Raw genomic sequence first — 19,889 nt, 5'->3', positions numbered from 1 at the left:
ACTGATGTAATATGAACTTGCACTTGGAATTTCTTCAATCGTCTTAGTGTGTACCCTGAATTCCCTTATAAAGCACAAAAATACAGGATGTGAATTTGATCTGAGAAAGCAAGAGAAGCTGTCAGGTGCAGAGAAGAGGCACCATAGCTGAAGCATAGAGCCAATTTCATTCCAGGTACACAGGAATTTGGTCAGAACTAGAATTGGTTTGAGGATTTTATTGCTGTATAACCCATCACTGGCTATTTGTCCTAGACTAGACTACATCTCAGCATGGACTTATGTCATCATGCCAGCTACTTTATCTGTCCATACAGGAGCTGGTTGGCTGTCCACACATCTATATCCTTTGATCCCTCTGCCCAGCTTCTCTTTGACTTGTCTTACAGACAGCTGTCTGCCACAAAGTTGTTTGATCCTAGGAGATGTTTGCAAAATGCCTGGATTCCTCAAGGGAAATAGAAACACCATCTTCTGAGCCTCAATTCTACCCCTCCTACTCATATCTCTTAGATTAGGTAGACCTACACCAGAAAGCTCCGCTCCAGAAGTCCTATTGCCTATCTCTAGTGACCTAGAAACATGAGGCTTTGTCCACCTTTTGAGCCAATGACATTCAACCTTGTTCCAGGATTCTAGAGATCCTACTACCCTCCTAATATCTTCCTTTCTGTTTTGTCCCATAAGGACAATGCAAATATACTTACCCTCAGGCTAAGTTCCACATTTTCTCCTCCATAGACCAGCATCCCACCATCCAGAGATCCGATCTTTCCCAGGAAGAGCCTGTTGGCAGCCAGGATGCCCATGATGGAAGGACTCCTGTAGAACATAGAGCAAGAGAGTTACTAACCTCTTGATGATGAATGGGTAAGGATGGAGGTGAGGGGTAGGACCCATTGATAGTTTGGCCTGTGAAACTCCACCCGAGCCTCTTCTTATCCTGTAGGCTATCCGGAAACCGTCAGGCTGGACTCAGTGCATGTAGCTTTCCCTCATCCTCTGTACTGTCATAACCCTTCTCGAAGTCTATTGAAAGTACATCTTTTCATCTTGGTATCCCTACTTTATAGCCTGATAAATGCTTTAAATGGCCCAAATGTTTTTCTAAAACATTATATACTTTGCTTTATTTTGCTTGAAAGCTCTCAATAGCCCAAAGTGTCTGTGATTTCTTATCTGGGATCAGCTTATTTCTCACTATCCCCTGTCCTTCATTTGTCCCGCCCCACTTCCATCACTATCGCCAAAGACAAACAAAATCCACACCGTCCATTCCTGACTTCCCATGTGCTAACTCAGTTCCTGGAGCCCAGTCAGACTCACCTCACTGGAGCAGTGACATCATTCAGATCAATCCAGTCCTTTGGCAGTCTATCGTAGCGGCACCAGAGTTGCCAGTTGAACCCATCAACTGCCAAATTATATTTATACAGTTGGAAGGTGTCAAAACGAATGTTATCAAACACAGGAGACACAATCACGGTGTGGTCTTCCTGAATTCGAGCCAAGATGGGCTCTGACCTAGAAGAAGAGTGTGTATCAAACCCAGGTTGGCTATGAGTGTAGGCAGGAGAAGCATCAGACAAAGCTGCTGCAAGCACCTTGTCCTAAATGAGCACCTTCTTCATTTAGGCTGTGCTGGGTGGTATGTAGAACTCACCAGAGCCCACAAAATCTCTGCAGCTTTTGAGATAACTGGGGATTCTAGCAGTTTACCCATGTCAAAAGTATATTTGAAATTAGCACCCAAATACCAACCCCAAGTTATTGTGAACCAAGACCATCAGTATTCTGCCTGAATTTACATTATCTCTTGGGTATTTCTGTTTCCAAAATGATATCTCTCTCTGTACTGTCTGATTCTCTACATTTTCCAAAGAACACAGATCTCTTTGTATTATGTAATTTCAGTGCTGGGGAAAACCTTAGGAAATACAAAAAGATAATATCTGCATTTTATAGATAAAGGCCATGAATGCCTAGTTAGGTGAGGTGATTTATTTGGTAAAGTCAGGGTTGAGATCAGTTATCAATACTCCAAGCCCATTGTTTTTTCTCTAGCACTAGATTATTATCCTTAGCCAACAAAAATCCCTGAGTAAAAGCAACCTCTCTTTGTAACTTCCCTTTGTTTAAGGTCTGGTGCTGACTTTCCATATTTCCACACTATCCTATCTTGTATTCAGTACGCGTGCAATATCTCCATTCTCCCCTTTCCCAGCAGAAGAAACCTCCTGGAGCCTTACCACCCAACGTTTACTTCAATATGAGCGTCCAAGATGGCAACCACTTCAGCCGTGGCCGCTTCCCTGCCAGTGTTGCGTGCTTGAGCAAGACCTTTTCTCTCGGTATGCCGTATTATTTTCAGTAGTCCTGGATACTTCTGGTTGTAAAGTTCAATCTTCTCATCCAAGTTTGCTGTTAGTTCTCCTGCAAACCAAATGCACATCTATAGAAATTCTGAGTGCAATAATCAATTTGGGGCAGAAATGTCATACTATTATATATATATATATATATATATATATATATATATATATATATACATACATACACACATACATACACACATACATACACACATACATACACACATATATACATATATATATATATATATATATATATATATATATATATATATATATAGTAGTTGCTGGACTATCTCCAGCCTAGGATGAGAAATCCTACAACCTTGACTGAGAAAACAGGCAGTGTTTCTCCTGCACCTACCTCTCCTCTCCCTTCCATCCTCAGGCTTAATATTACCATTCCTAGTTTCCTTTCCCTCAAAGTTAGACTATCTTAGAATAATAATACTGCTTACTATGTGCCAGACACTGTTACACAAGTGTTATGTACATTGAGAAATTCTAGCAAGAATGAGTAGGACAGACCCGATCTAACTCAGGTAGCAGTGCTGGGGACAGACATTGCCGAGAGACAGCTTGCAACACCTTCACAGCTAAGCACTCAAGAGTTTCTAGAGAACGCATAAATGACTGAAATTGTTTTGTCTTGTGTTAACTATTCCTAGTCGGCCTACTCAAGGACCAATGGGGAAGAACACCCAGACTAATCTCTTTTCCAGCTTCTAGCTGATGAGTTTATCCCCACAATTATGCAAACAAGATTCTCTGTTCCCAGATTGTTCACAGTTTTTTTCTTTCCTCTCCTCTCTTATATGGCCTGTCCATGCTTTTGTTCTTTGACTCTGCCTATCAGTTGTTTTTATATGTCTGAAAACAACTTACATGCAAATCACTAAGTGGTGTTTAAAGTATCTAACCAAATGACTCCGAGGTATTCATTGATAATATTCATTTAATTCTCAAAGAATACTATGTGGGAGGCACTTCAGTATCCCCACTTTACAGATGAAAAAACTGAGGCACAGAATGGTTAAGAAACTTGTTCAAGTCACACATCTAGTAAGTGGCACACTGGATGTGAGCCCATGTGTTTACCACCATGCCACGCTGCCTCAAAAGCTATGTATGTACTTGGTTGGGTTTATCAAGATTTCCCTGCATCTCCTCTCCCCCACCCCCAACCCCTGTTGCCAAGAGATGAGATTCTTTCTGGTTCCTTTCTCAGAAGAGGAGATTTGTGAGCCCTGGAGTGGTTGGGACCTGGAATCAATACCTACATGACTATGGTACTAAAATTTGCCTCATTTTATAACTTTCCCTGTTACACTCCAGGGTGACTGACTCAAGAATCAAAAGTGTTAAAGAAAGCCGAAAGATCTAAAGGCTGCTTGCTCCTACGAGAAAAAACAAAAGGTGGAAGTCCCTACATTCACCCAGTCGCTACTTTTAGGAAGTAATCAGAAGAGATTGACATATTTTTTTTCCTGCTTGCTGCCACCATGGCACCCGTGAAAAATTAGAGAGAAAAAACAAACAAACAGGTTTTGAAGTTGACTGTACCCACGCTATAGACGATGGAATTATGAATTCTGCCAATTTGGAGCAGTTTCTTCAAGAAAGAATTAAAGTGAGAAAAGCTTGGACTCGGTGGAGGGGTTGTAACTATTAAAAGGAGCAAGAACAAGATTACCATAATTTCTGAGGTTCATTTTTCCAAAAGGTACTTGAAATATCTCACCAAAAAATACTTCAACTACGTATAATCTATGTGATTGGTTGCATGTAGTTGCTACAGCAAAGAGAGTTAGAAATTATGTTACTTCCAGATTAACCAGGAGGAAGAGGAAGGTGAGGATCAAAATTTATTTATCTGGAATATTTTGTATGAGTTCTTGAACAAAACTTGGGAACACAATGGGGGGAGAAAAGGGAAAAAAGAAAAGGAAGGAAAAGAAGGGTTTGCCATAGACCCTGGATATCTAGACTGTAATTTGTGCTCCCTCACTATCTAATTCTGTGTCACTTCCCATTTGGGGATCTCTGTTTCCTCAACTTAGAGAAGGCTGGATGTTGTACCAGGATCCTCCCAATTCCAAAATTCTATGAGTTGTAGATTCTGAGTCACCCTCTCAGAAATACTGCCTATAGTCTAGCACACAATGAAAGACCCTTTAACGGATCTTCTAAAGTAAATGTATGCTCCCTTCTCAGCCTGGCTCTCTCATTGGTACTCCCCACCCCCACATAAAAACGTTTATTCCAGGCTGGCCAGCTCAGGGTGTTTCTGGCTTCTGCATCTCTGCTCACATCATGTTTTCCTCCACTCCCTATCTCCCCCACCACCACATCCAGTCTCCCCTTGTTTCCTTTGTCTTTTGAAGTCCAACCAACCTTTCAAGTCCCAATCCAAAACCCCCTCTTCCAGGATACCTCCCTAGGTCTTCCCAACACTTCTCTGAGCTTTCTTGCACTCCCTTTGGCACACTACTTTTCACACACTAAGGTATCTTTCCATAGGTGTCTTGCCTCATCAACTCAAATGAGAACTTGAAATCACGGACTTCCATGCAGAGTGTCTGTCACATTACAGAAACTCAATAAATAGTTGTTGATTCTGGAATTTGCCTAAAATTGGTGAGAAAATACAGGATTCTATCTACATTAATATAATTTTTGAAAAACTTAAATTAGCTCTGCTGACACTTAGAACACTTGACTGTATACAAATGAAGCTTTACATATAGGGGGGAGAAGGGGGCACACCTCTAATACCAGATTGTGGTATTTCAAGAGTACTACAGATGACACTGAGATAAACAAGGAGTAATAACATTAGCTAACACTTATTGGGAGCCAGCCAATCTTGTATCTTTCAATTTCACTGTTCTACAAGAAAACTTCAATTAACCCTTATCTGCTCCTCAGGAATGTGGAATTACAGAACCATTGATTTACTTTTTAAAATTTTTTCATAGAATAAGATATCTTCAGAGGTCCTCTAGCTTAGCCCCTGCGTTTGCCCCATGAAGAAGCGGAATCCCAGAGAGGTGAGCTGACTTGCTCAGATCATCTCACAGAGCCAGGGAGTAGAGGCAGGGTCTCTTCAGGTGTCCAGAGCAAAGGTCTTTCTAATTAAGCTCTTACCTCTTGCTTGAAAACCAGGTGTGCAACTGGGTATCAGTCTCCATGCCCAGAAATGAGTGAAGTCAGCCATTCTCTTTTCTTTGCTTTGTGGTGGAATTTTGCTTAGGAACTGTACCTTCTCATTTTTGTGGTTATATTGGAAGGACAAGAGAGGGAGGTATATAAATCACGAAAAAGGGGTATTTTTAGTGTCTGGAAATCCAAAAAAGGAGGTTGAAGAGGGCATTTATCTCTTTTCCCCGAGTCAAACTGCCCCTCATTTGAAGCTGCAATAACCTGTCTGGTATTTAAAGATCCCAAGAAGGAACAAATTATTCCTCCGATGGGCTGCCATTTCACAGCACTTACTATCAGAAATTTCTTCTATATTGCTAGCACAAATCTCTGGTTTTGTGACTTAATTCTAGTTTCTTTTATTTGGTGCCCCAAATTAATAAAACTAAAAGCTAACATTTGCTGCAAGGTTACTATGTGCTAAACGTTATTCATAATCAGTGAACACAGTGGCTAGAGCTAGGACTCTAGACTCTGAAGTTTATGGTCAATCTCAACTCTGTTACTTACCTACCAGCTGTGTGAAGTTGAGCATGTTCCTTGACCAGATTCTGCCTTAGTTTTTCGTATCTGTGAATTGTGCAAAAAAATAGTGCTTCCTTCCTCATGCGGTGATTTTAATGAAATAGTTAATGTGTATAAGGTGCTTAGAACAAACAATGTTAGCTATCATTATTATCTCATTTAATTATCATTGTAGTCTATCAGATAGTTATTTTTATCAACATCCATTTTTCGCACATATGGAAACTGGGGCATGGAGAAGTGAAGTTACCCAAGGACACATTGCTTATAAGGGAGGAATTTGGGTTCCCAAACCCGAGAAAGTGAGGACTCAGGTCCACCCACTATTTCCCACTTCTCCATGAGTCCTCCTTGGGTGAGTTAGACCAGGGTGGGGATGGGGCATGCTGTGAGCAAAAGACATTGTCATTGTAGAGGTCTCAGAATCCAAAGTTGCCTTTGTCTCTGGGCTTAATTACCTGAAAAGATTGTTTTTTTCCCCCCCATAGGGGATGGCTCTGAATCCCTTCTGAGATCCACCGTTTGGACCCCGCCTCACTCCCACAGGCATCTCTCATGGTTCATGGACAGGGCACAGGTGGCTTTGGAGTTGCACACTCCTGGGCCTGACTCAGCGCCACCCTGACTCGCCACACAATTTGGGCACACTGTGTTCTGTCTTCGTTCTTCATTTGTGTAATCAACATGATGGTCCTGTCTGACTGTGTGAATGTTAATGTGCCCAGAACGCTCAGGCACTCAGTAAATCATCCCTTTCTCTTTCCTATATGAGGAGCCCAAAGTGTCCCAAACATTAAGCTAAAACGCCTTTCCAGCCAAGCAGAGTCGATACGTGGTCGTTTTCGCTAGTATTCCTTGATCGAACTGCTCACCATTTGAGCTAAAATCATCCACCAAGATGATCTCCTTCAACAGTCGCGAGGGGGTCCTGTTGATGATGCTGGTGATGGCCCGTTGTATAATGGACAGAGCTTCGTTCATGAATATGAGAATGACACTGAGGGATGGGAGCTGTGAAGAATATGTCTTCTGAAGGCACCTACAAGAGACCATTTTTATAACCATATTTCTTTTTTAAATTGTTTAAACATCACTATCCAATGTACCCCTTCACTACATATAATGTGTATAGGTGTAGATGTAAACGAACACCATCTCCATCTTTGTGTTCTTCCATGCTGTGACCTTTGACTGACCTCGCTGTTCTTAGTAAGCATAGCAAAGCCTTCTAGTTAATTATCTGTGTTCCATAAAATGTAACCATATATTTTTTTGTTAGTAACAGCCAGAATGACATGACAAGTGCAATAAATATCAAACTGGTGATAGAACTGATTATAAACAATCACAAGAGCACCAGGAGGTATGGCCCCTGACCCTTCTGCAATCTTTGTCCGTTTGTCCTATCAGTCATTAGTACCCAGAATTATACTATAAAAAAGTAGTGTAACAGGGGTCTGTTAGTGGAGAATAATCTGCTCAGAGTTGCTGCATCATCTCTTCTGCCCCAACTTAACCTTCCCATATTACCCCATAATAAATTCTGTTGTATTCTATGGAGTCACCTCCTTCATTTATCAGTCCTTAGATGGTGGCCATTAACACATTTGCCCCACCATCAAATATAATGTTATAATATCAATCAACTCATTAATTCCCCAAGCTCATTAGGAAGGGAAATTCTCACTTGCTTATCATACTAGCAAGAAGATTATATATTTGTTTATCCCAAATTTTCCTGTTACGGGGATAAAATCCATTTCTTTTTTATTACTCTCCAGTAAACATTTCCACCTAAACATTCAACATACCCCCAAAGGAATTTCTATATCTCTTCCATCCCCAAATTAGCTTCCTTGCTAGAGGCCTTCTGTCCGTCATTGCCACCACCCTTTCCCCATGTTCTCAGACCTTCATTCATTTTTCACACAGTCTTTTATTTCACCACTATAGAGATGTGGCAAACTGCCCCCAAAAATTGTGCTTGACACACTTTTTAAAATGTCATAATTTACATTTATTAAATGCTTACCATATGTTAGGCACTGGCTTACTCCTCTTCTTTAAAATATTTTTATTGCAATAACATTTTACATATGATAAAATTCACCCATTAAAAGTGTACAATTCACTGTTTTTTATAACATTGAGAGTAGACCAACCATCACTACTACCTAATTTTAAAATATTTCATCACACTGAAAAGAAACCTATATGCATTACCAGTCACTCACCATTTCTTCCCAACCCATTTCACTCCCACCCACTTCAGCCAGAGGCAACCACTAATCTAATTTTTATCTCTGTAGAATTGCCTATTCTGGCCTTTTCATATAAATGGAAACATACAATATGTGGTCTTTTGTGACTGGCTTCTTTCACTAGCATAGTATTTTCAAGGTTCATCAATTCTGTAGTACATATCAGTACTTCATTCCGTTATATTGCCTAATAATATTCTACTGCACGGACACGCCACATGTTTATCCACTCATCAGTTGTTGGACATTTAGGATGCTTCTGCTTTTTCACTATCAATGCCACTGTGAACATTCTTGAACAAGTTTTCATGTTGACATATGTTTTCAGTTCACTTCTATACACACCTGAGATTGTAACTGCTAAGTCAAATAACTCTATGTTTAACATGTGGACCCCAAGAAAAAAGATTCATTTGATGTGAACCTCAAGAAAGGATTTACCTGCTGAGAGGGATTCCCCATGGTCAACCAAGGGCCCACATTTTATAAATTATAGGAGACAAGTGGCCATTTGCTGACAGGGGCTTCTCATGTACTCTGTACACCAGGAAGAACCTCAGACTGAATGCTCAGCATCCCACACTATGCCCCACTTATTTATGCCATCTGAACTAACCACTGTAGGGAAAGCCTGGTTTCATTTTACTAAACAGCCAGAGACCTGCCCTGCCTAATCAGAACTGCACAATTTGGATACCTCATTTACATAAATGGAGAACCTGGGTGCAAACTTTTGCTATAAAAGACCCCCTCCCCTTTGTCTCAGTGGAACACAGTTTAGGTTGCTACCTGAATCTGTGTCTCCTGAGCTGCAGCTCCTCTCAAATAAATGCCTTTTGTTCTTTATTACAGTCTAAAATTAATTTTGGTTTACAAACAAGTTGATGAATAGCCGTACTGTTTTCCAAAGTGTCTGCACCATTTTACATTACCATCACACCAGTAATGAATGAGAATTTATTCTCTAGATCCTGCACAACGCTTGTCATTTTATGTCACTTTAATGTTAGCCATTCCAGTGGTTGTGAAGTATTCTCACTGTGGTTTTGATTTCCATTTCCCTAATAACTAATGATGTTAAACATCTCTTAATTACTTGTTGGCCATTTGTGTATTTTTTTAAAGCAATGTCAAAGTTCTTTGTTCATTTTTAATTTAATTATTTGTATATTCATTATTGAGTTGTAAGAATTATTTATGTATTCAGATTCAAGTACCTTATTGGATACATGATTTGCAAATATTTCTCCCACCCCGTGAGTTTTTCTTTTACTTTCTTGATGATATTATTTTCAGCAAAAGATTTTTCAGTTTTGATGAAGTTCAACTTTCCAATATTCTCTTTTACCACTTATACTTTTGGTGTCATATCTAAAAACCACTAGCCTAACCCATGATCTCCAAGATTTACTCCTATGTTTTCTCCCAAGAGTTTTATAGTTTTATCTCTTACATGTACATGTATGACCATTTTGAATTAATATTTATGTATGGTAGGATATAGGGGTCCAACTTCATCTTTTTTGCATCTAAATCCCCAGTTATCCCAACACATTTGTTGAAGAGCGTGTTCTTTCCTTCATTGAATTATCATGGCACCTGTAAAGAAGAAAAACTCTCCTTTTGTCTTTCTCTCTACTCACAGCACTACTCTCAAAGGAAACTTCAGTGACCAAATGTGTGTGGGCTTTTCCCGTATAAAAGAGTTCTGTGATCCTAGTGGGGTGTCCCATAATTGAACTCAATTCTGACGCTGTCTATGTGAAATTAACATCAGATCCACAGGTTAAGGGGTCAGGCCCACTAGGCTGCTCTCCCACCCACTACAGAGGCCAATCCCACGTCCAGGCTGTTACCTGTGCTTCTGACCCACTGGCTGTAAAACAGGTTCCCACGATCCCCTGCTGGGGTCAGATTAATTTGCTAAAATTGCTCACAGAACTCAGGAAACCAGTTTACTTATGAGATTACCAGTTAATTACAAAGAATATTAAAGGCTACGAACGAGCAGCAAGGTCCTGAAAGGTCTCGAGCACAGGAGCATCTGTCCCAGTGGAGTTTAGGGTGCAGCACACAGCTGGCGTGTGGCTCACAGCTGGCTCTTGTTCACCAACCCCAATGATCCCCAAATGCCATAGTTCAGGGATTTTTTATGGAGGTTTAATTATGTAGACATAATTGATTAAATCGTTGGCCATCTGTGATCACATCTATCTCCAGGCCCCTCTCCCCTCCCTGAAGGGTGGAAGAGCTGAATGTTCCACACCTCTAATCACAAGGTTGCTTAGCCTGGCAACTGGCCCACATCCTTAGAAGCTTTTCAAGTCATCTCATTAACATAAACTCAGTTAGGGTTGAAAAGAGCTTGTTATGAATAACAGAAAAACACCTTTATCTCTCTTCTCACTTAAGAAATTCCAAGGATTTTAGGAGTTCTGTGCCAGGAACATGGGCAAAGTCCAAACATATATTTCTTATTATAAAAGTTTATTTCTGGATATCACGTCTATTCCACTGATCTATATGTCTATCCTGAACCTTGTCTTATGTACTGCAGCTTGGTAGTAAGTTTTGAAATTAGGAAAATATGAGTCCTGTAATTTTTTTCTTCTTTTTCAAGATGTTTTGGCTATTTGGGATTTTTCTCATTTTCATCTGAATTTTTGGATCAGCTTGTCAATTTTTACCCAAACTCAGCTGGTATTTTGAAAGGGATTGTAGACTAACCTGGAGACGACAGTGGTCCCCACTTACCCACAAGAGATACTTTCCAAGACCCCCATCGATGCCTGAAATCACGGATAGTATATATATATATATATATATATATATATATATATATATATATATATGCTATGTTTAATTCAGCCAAACAAATTTGAAGATCTAGTGTTTCCCTGAAAATAAGACCTAGCCGTACAATCAACTCTAATGCGTCTTTTGAAGCAAAAATTAATGTAAGACCCAGTATTATATTATATTATATTATATTATATTATATTATATTATATTATATTATACCCTGTCTTATAGTAAAATAAGACTGGGTCTTATATTAATTTTTGCTCCAGAAGACACATTAGAGCTGATTGTCTGACTAGGTCTTATTTTGGGGGAAACACGGTAATTAGCTTTAGTTAAGAAATTCATGAATTTGGCAGCAACCCATCTAGCAACTAGAAGTGTGCTTGGAGGGCTTGTACAAAATGGAAGGTATTATAGGAAGAATGGTGTGGCAAGGGAGCTATTAAGAAAAGAAAAGAAAGGATTATTTTGGGGCAAGCCCACCTTTTCTTTGGGGAAGAGAACAGAAGGGTTTTTAGCATACAGATTACCTCTTCTTTCTCTATGGGATGAAGAGAGCCCACATTTTACTGATGCTTGGCCAGAAAATTCCAGACTGGTTGATTAAGATTTCATTTCTAGGAGAGGTTGAAACTATACTTGGATCAGGTATTAAATCTAGGATTGATATCATGAGCTTTTAGCACAAGTGACATCATTTTGGGCCTGTGGTTTTTTCCCTTTTAATACATTCATACCTATAATAAAGTTTAATTTATAAATTAGGCACAGAAAGAGATTAACAATGATTGATAACAAAGCGGAACAATTATAGCAATACACTGTAATAAAAGTTATGTGAATGTGGTCTCTCTCTCTCTCAAAATATCATATTGTGCTGTGCGTACAGTGTGGATCTGCTAGACAAAGGGATGATTCACATCCTGGGCGGGACAGAGTGAGTTGGCACAAGACTTCATCGCACTGCTCAGAATGGTACGCAATTTAAAACTTATGAATTATTTCTGAAATTTTTTATTTAATATTTTTAGACTGTGGTTGACAGTGGTTGACTGTGGGTAACTGAAAGTGCAGAAAGCAAAACCAGGAATGGGGTGGTGGGGTGGGGCGGGGGCTCCCAGACAATGAATAAGAGAAATAAGCAGAGTTTCTGTAGTCACATCACAGCTCTGTCGCTTTCTATCTGTATGATCTTGGGAAAGTCACCTTCCTCTTTTTGTGCCTCCTTTATGTTATCTGTAAAATGGTAGCAGCAGTAATAATAATACTTACATCATAGTTGTATAAATCTTACCAGTTTTCCACCTATGTAGGGTGTAGGTGCATAGACACCTACCATGTGTCTCCTTTATTACTCATGTTATTATCACACAGAACACTTCACTCTTGACACTTCTGGTAACAAATATCAGAAGCAGTATCTCTGTGACACTAGCTGGGTGTCCAACCATTCTGACAGTATCTACCTAGAGACAGCATCAGAGCCCACAGGTGAAAGGGTAAGTCCCATAAGACTGTCCCCACCCCACTTCAGATGCCAATTATAAGTGGGAGGTCTCCAGGTTACCCACAACTTCTGTCAGACTCGACCACAAATCAGAGGTTCTCAGGACCCCCTCTTCAATTTGCTAGAGCAGCTCATAGAACTCCAGGAAACACTTACATTGGTAAATTTATTAAAGAATATAATAAAGGTTATAAATGAACAGCCAGATGAAGAGCTACATCGGGCAAGGTCTGGGAGCATCCCAAGCACAGAAGCTTCTCTTCCCAGGAAGGTGGGATGTGTCACCCACCTGGGTGGATGTGTTTGCCAACATGGAAGCTCTCCAAACTCTGTACTATTGGGATTTGATGGAATTATCCTCATATAGGCATGATCAATTCACTCCATATGCAGCCCTTCTCTCCTCTCTGGAGAATGGGGGAATAAAACTAAAAATTCCAAGCTTCTGGTAATGCTTTGGTCTTTCTGGTGACCAGCCCTCATCCAGGAGCCCACCCAGAGTAGCCTCAGTAGAACAAATGATGCTCAGAATCTTATTACTTAGGTATTTACAAGGGTTTCAGGATCTTTGTATCAAGAACCCAGGCAGAGACCAATACATATTTTCTATTCTCTCAATAGTATTATTATGAAAATCCAATGTAATAATGTGCTTAACATGCTCAGAATAATTGTTCTAAAAATGTTAACTGCTCTTATAACTAATGTGATAGTTCTTGTTGTTGTTATAATTATTACTTGTACAATAACACCATTCACTGAGGTAGGAACAACCAGAGGAGAAAAAGAAATGGGTACTTTCAGGTTTGGCCATGTTGAGTCTAAATCGCCTCTGAGATACACCATAAAATTTGCCAGTACGTCACTGAGTAGATGGTCCCAGAGACGGAGATGAACAATGAGGATTAGCGACATGGGAACTTGAGTGTCTTCAGCATGTAAGTGGATGATTCCTAAGACTTGGGTAAAACCTCTCAAGTTACATGCAGATAAGAGCCTTGCACTAAAGCCTGATGGTCACCAACATTTCAAGCTGAGACAGGGGAGCCTGAGAGGAGAACTTACAATTCTTTCAAGCTCAGTGGCAGTTCTTAATGTCTAGTACAGAGTGGCTATATAATTAATATGCATTTAATTGAGAGTGGAACTGATAATTATGTTAAATTGAAAACTGGTTAAAACTCTGCTCAGCTTCTCTTCCCTCTAATCCATATAATCCCATCAGGTGTGTTTCCTCCACCCAGCGTCTGTTTCAATATTGTCTTCACTATATTCTAAATGCTTTCACAACACTTCTCTTATGCACACCCCACATTCTTTTCCCCACCTTCTGTCAAGAAAGGCAGGAAAGGTGGCTCCTGCAGTTCCAAAAAGAATGATCTCTCCTTCCTCCTTGCTTCCTAGCACTGTCCTATCACATTTTCTGCAGTGATGGAAATGTTTTGTGTCTGTATTGTCTGTTACGCAGCCACTAGCCACATGTGACTATAGAGCACTTATAATGTGGCTACGTAACCAAAAAACTTTTAATATAATTCAATATTACTTTAATTCCATTTTAATTTAATTCAATTTTAATTAATTTAAATTTAATTAGCCATGTGTGACTAGTGGCTACCATATTGGGCGTGTAGGAAACTACTGAAAAGTATGTATTGCTTGGATGACAGCCTGAGTAACTGATTAGCAATTCCTCCCAATATAGAACCACAGTCGCCCCCTCCAACACTTTTAGCAACAAGAGGGCACAATGGGAGAAATAGATACAGTGAGTAAATTCTAGGTGTTATAGTTAGAAAGGTAAATTTTATGCATATCACAACTTTGCCTAAAACAGAGAGAATAAACTAATAGGTACACATGCAAACAGGCTATAAGCAATTGCAAAGTATACTCTTACACTGGGATTTCCTAAGGTGAGTCATGCCAGCAGCAAAGCTAGCTTCCTGAGTGTGCAGCCTGTGCAGTTAGTGAACTAACTTGGTTTCATACTTTGCTATCACCATCTTGAAATTCTTAATAATGTTCTGAACAAAAGGCCCCACATTTTCATCTTGCACTGGGCCCTGCAAATTTTGTCGCTGGTCCTGTCCACAGCATTTTGGTGGACTACTTAATAGAGACTAACTATCCAACTTATGTCTTCTTACGTGTTTGTTTGTTGGTATTCAATATCTACCTAAACTCAATAAAGTGACTGACTGATTCTCTGATTCCATACAATGCTCGTCTGCATAGCCGTTCTCTGGTCTCTGAAAGGTAGAGAGAGGGCGTGACAACAATATGAGAACCGCCAGGGCTGGCATCTTTCTGGTCTCAGACAGCTACTCAGAAAGCTGGGGAAACTGAATGACTGTAATCACTTTGATATCTGGCTTAGCAGGAAGCTGGATTAAATGGCATAGAAAGTTTATTCTTTTATAATCTCTTAATTCAAGATTCTAAGTGATAGCTCTGATTCACTGAATTATTTCTCTCTCAGAGAAAGTCAATAGAGTGTTCTTCCTATACTTCTCTAACCATGGTGGTTTCCAGAATGTTTTAGCTCTGAAATCCATATATGTCTGAACCACATGGATTTTTCAATGGACAGCAGGGAGAAAGAGTCCTCATTTGGTTTATAAATACCAGATGTGACTCAGATGTTATGCAAGTACATATGGATAACTGATACATACATATTTTTTTTATCCACAGTAATGCTTTCTAACAAGCACTTTCATGAGCTAATCCCTAAACTACCAAGTGATGCCACCATATTCTCTTCATACCTACAGATCTAAATTATGCAAACAACCCAGGAGAAAATGTATTATGTCCCACTTGCCTCCTGCTATGCAAGTGGCAAATACTGACACACATGCCTCCATTTTCCCCGGGCATGATGGCAGGCATCTCCAGTAGCTTACGGCACTCATGCCTTGGACCACATAGATTCAAAATGTCCCCACCACAGCACTCCAGGTAGTCACTACCGGTCAACTGCACTTGACATGGAAGACAAAATTGCAGAATATGTGTTTCATAACCCCCAAAGGAAATATTCTTACTCAAAAATATCGAGGCACATCCAAGAAGCTCAATGAACCCCAGGTACAATAGTGGTAGAGGTACATACCCAGACATACCATAGCCCAAATGCTGAAAGCCAAAAATAAAAAATTAAAAAGTCTTGAAAGAAGCAAGAAAATAACTCACCATTTACAAGGGAACCCCAATAATATTAATAGTTGCCCTCTCATCAGAAACAATAGAGCCAGAAGGCAATGGGATAACTATTGAAAGTGTTGAAAGAAAAAAGATGTCAACCTAGCATATTTTATCTTATATCTTTCAAATATGAAGGTGAAATAAAGACACTGGCAAACCAACAAACAAACACTGAGAAAATTTGTTGGTAGCAGTCCCACCTTACAAGAAATACTAAGTTCTTTAGGCTGAAAGCAAGTAATCTCTGACAGTAATCCACACAAAAAACAAAGAGCATCAGTAAAGGTAATTGTATAATTACAAGAGACAGTATAAATGCTTATTCTCCTTTGTTCTCTTAACTGAGTTTAAAAGCAATCATATTTTTAAAAAGTGTATACAATTGTATTGTTGGGCCTATAACATATACTAATTTAATGTACTTGACAATAATAGCACAAAAGAGGTGGATGAGAGCAAAGCTGTGTTGAAGTAAGGAAATGGCACCAGATGGTAAACTGAATCACAGGAGCAAGTGTAGAGAATCTGACATGATAAAGAAAAAGATAAATATAAAAACTCTATAAATTTATACTTTCCTATTTCCTGACATTTAGTAGGCATATAATTATATAATTATAACAGTATATTTTTAGGTTGGTATCATACATATATGTAATATATGTGACAATAATAGCAAAAAAGAGGAAGAAGAAATAGAGTTATCTATGTGCAAGCTTCTTCTATCTCATTGGAATAAGTCTAAGTAGACAGATAAATTGAGATGTATGTGATAAACACTAGAGGAACCATTATAAAAATATACTAAAATATCATTAAAAGAATCATACTGTTGCATTAGAAAGTATTCACTTGATATAAAAAAACAAGTACTAAAGGAGGACTAAAGGAAAAAAATGAGACATTAAAAAACAAAAATAGAATGGCAGAAATAAATCCAACCATATCAATAAAATATTAAGTATCAGTGAATTAAACTACTCAATCAAAAGGCAGAGATTGTCACATCGTGGTTGTTTTGTTTTGTTTTTTGTTTTTTTAAAGCACCAACTATATTTTGTCTTCAGAAAATACACTTTGGATCAAAACAGACAAATAGGTTGAAAGTAAAGACTATATCATGCAAACAGCAAAAATAAAGCTAGAGTAGTTATACTAGCATGATAAAAAAAAATTTTATAATGATTAAAGCATCAATCCATCAGGAAGATATAACAATTAGAAACATAGTATGCCCCTAGCCACAGAGTCTCAAAATACCTGAAACAAAAACTGACAGAATTGAAGGGAGTAATAGACAATTCAGCAATAATCTTTGGAGACTGCAATACCCCCACTTTCAATTATAGACACAACAACAAGGTAGAAGATAAACACAGAAATGAAAGACTTATAGAATGCTGCAAACCAACTAACAGACATGTATACAACACTCTACCCAACAACATCAGAATACTTTCAACTGCACATACAACATTATCCAGAAGAGACTATATGCTAGGGTACAAAATAAGTCTCAGCAAATTTAAAAAGATTAAATTCATACAAAGTGTGATTCTCTGATCACAATAGAGTGACATTAAAGAGGAAAAGTTTGGAAAATTTACAAATATGTGTAAATTAAACAATACATCCCTAAATAACTATTTAGTCAAAGAAAAGCATCACAAGGGAAATTAGAAAATACCTTAAGATGACTGAAAAACAAAACACAACATACCAAAACTTATGTGGTACAGATAAAGAAGAGCTTCAAAGGAAATCTATGACTGTAAACACCTAATTAAAAATAAAAAAGATCTCAAATCAAAAATCTAGCTTTCTATCTTTAGAAAATAGAAAAGAAAAAGCAAACTAACTCCAAAGCAAGCAAAAGGAAGGCAATAGTAAAGATGAAAGTAGAAATACATAAAATAGAGAATAGGTATAATAGAGAAAGTCAGTAAAAAGTTGGTTCTTTGAAAACATCAACAAAATTTACGAATGACCAATAAAATAATAAAGAATACTCAAATTACTAAATTCAGGAATAAAAGTCAGACTTTACAGAAATAAAAAAGATTATAAGGCAATACTATAAACAACTGTCTGCCAACAAATTAGAAAACTTGGATGAAATGAACAAATTCCTAGAAAGACACAAATTACAAAACTGACTCAAGAACAAATAGAAATCTGTATAGATTATATCAAACAAAGAGATTGAATTACTAATCAAAAAAAACCCACGAGAAAAAGGCCCAGGTCCAGATGGCTCCACTGGTGAATTCTGCCAAGTATTTAAAGAAGAAGTAATACCAATGCTTTACAAACTTTTCTGAAATATAGAAAAGGGAGAAACACTTCCCAACTCATTCTACGAAGCCAGTATTACCCAGCCACAAAACCAAACCAGAATGTCACAAGGAAAGAAAACTACAAATCAATATCTCTTATGAATTGAGACACAAAACTCCTCAACAAATACTAGCAAACTAAATCCAGCAAAATAAAGAAACAATTACATACCATGATCAAATGGAATTTATGCAAAGAATTTGAGGTTTATTTGACATCCTAATATTAATTCATATTTTAAAATTGATTATGGTGATAGTGCTCAACTCTGTAAATATACTAAAACCATAAAAATGTACACTTTAAACGGATGGATTATATGGCATGTGAATTATATCTACACAAAGGTGTTATTTTTAAAACTTACGAAGGAGGACAGGAGAGGCAGAAAGAGAAAAAATGGGAATGGGAAACAAAAGGAAAGAGAGAGGGGATACTCCGTAAGTTAGAATTAATAACAAAGAGGAATCCAAAAGGAGAGCTTGAGGAAAACACCAGGGGAGGAAGGAGACCTGTTAACTTCATGTAACTTGCACAAGTTCTTTCTCTTTCTCGACCTCAGTTTCTCTGTCTGTAACATTATGAGTTAGACCCATCAAACCAGAATTCTCAAGAATCTCTGACATTTGTGCATCTCTAAGAGGCTACAAATATTTGGACCAGTTATCTTCTCTGAGCTGCCATTATAAAATGGATTAAAAACAAGAACTCTGCTCAGTCAGCTTGCCAGAACTTTCTACGCCCAGTATCCCTTCCCTACCAATTTTCAATTCCCTCAACCCTCTTTCCATCCCTTGATTTTCGCTGCTCCCAAAGCTCATCCCCAAATTAAATTGAGGTCCCTAGGGAGCCCAATGTCCGTCCATCCTACCTGGAATCTCGTGTGTCTGGGATGGGACGATCGAGGGGCAACTGGTTACTGAGGTAAACATTGTAACCAAACTTCTGGAAGAGGTCCTGGGCCTTTTTCTGCTCGGCCTCAGGAAGATCCTCCCCCCACTGCTTGAAAAGCGGTGAGTCTGGGAAGAGTTTCTCTCTGGGTTTCTGCCTCTTCATCTCACTCTCCTTGGCTTCCATCCTTTCCAGTACGCTGTCCACACGTTCTTGTTGCTTCATCGCCAACTTCATACTTTTTTCTGCAAATGAAGGGCAAGGGAAAGACACGTCAGCCAGTCATTAGTCAGCTGGGCATTGCTTTGCATTCGAATTTCCTTGAAATGTTTTCCTCTCCAATTTCTAAAATTTGCAGAGGATGCGATATGTCAGGGGAAGTAGTCAGAGTCATGCCAGGCTGTCCTGGCATGGTGTGCTCTAAAATGCACCTCTTTCTACTTCTATCAGGACTTATCTATCCCAAGTCCCACACCTTCAGAGTTCTCCAAAAACTGTAATCTGAGAAATACATACATTGACAATAAGGCCCAAGAAACGTATCAGAATCATCTGTTGTGATTATGTAAAAATGTACATATCCAGGCTTATCCCCAAACCAAGGAAATCAGAATCTCAGGGTCAGATAAGGGTAGGAGAAGAGGCCAGAACCTGCACTTATAACAAAATCAGTGAGTCATTCTTCTGTACTACAAAATTCGAGAAACACTGCACTACGCTATCAGTGGCTGCCTCTTTCTAATGATGTGGCCTTGGCCAGGAGATTTGTCTTCTTGGTGC

General features: G+C 38.8%; 1 protein-coding gene across 1 annotated transcript in view; it reads right to left on the bottom strand.

Annotated features, from left to right (window-relative positions):
- Positions 1-19,889, bottom strand: part of GALNT8 (polypeptide N-acetylgalactosaminyltransferase 8) — a 65,797-nt gene that overhangs the window by 41,145 nt on the left and 4,763 nt on the right. Inside the window, exons 2-6 of the mRNA XM_019718612.2 lie at positions 19,090-19,354; positions 6,971-7,137; positions 2,250-2,433; positions 1,327-1,524; positions 708-822 (exon numbers count right to left, since the gene is read on the bottom strand). Of these exons, the coding sequence (XP_019574171.2) occupies positions 708-822; positions 1,327-1,524; positions 2,250-2,433; positions 6,971-7,137; positions 19,090-19,354 (929 nt within the window). The remainder of the gene's footprint in view (positions 1-707; positions 823-1,326; positions 1,525-2,249; positions 2,434-6,970; positions 7,138-19,089; positions 19,355-19,889) is intronic.

This window comes from Rhinolophus sinicus, linkage group LG02 (genome assembly GCF_036562045.2).
Source record: "Rhinolophus sinicus isolate RSC01 linkage group LG02, ASM3656204v1, whole genome shotgun sequence".
Classification (NCBI taxonomy): domain Eukaryota; kingdom Metazoa; phylum Chordata; class Mammalia; order Chiroptera; family Rhinolophidae; genus Rhinolophus; species Rhinolophus sinicus.
The sequence above is the reverse complement of the archived record's forward strand: the minus strand, read 5'-3'. Positions and strand labels throughout refer to the sequence as shown.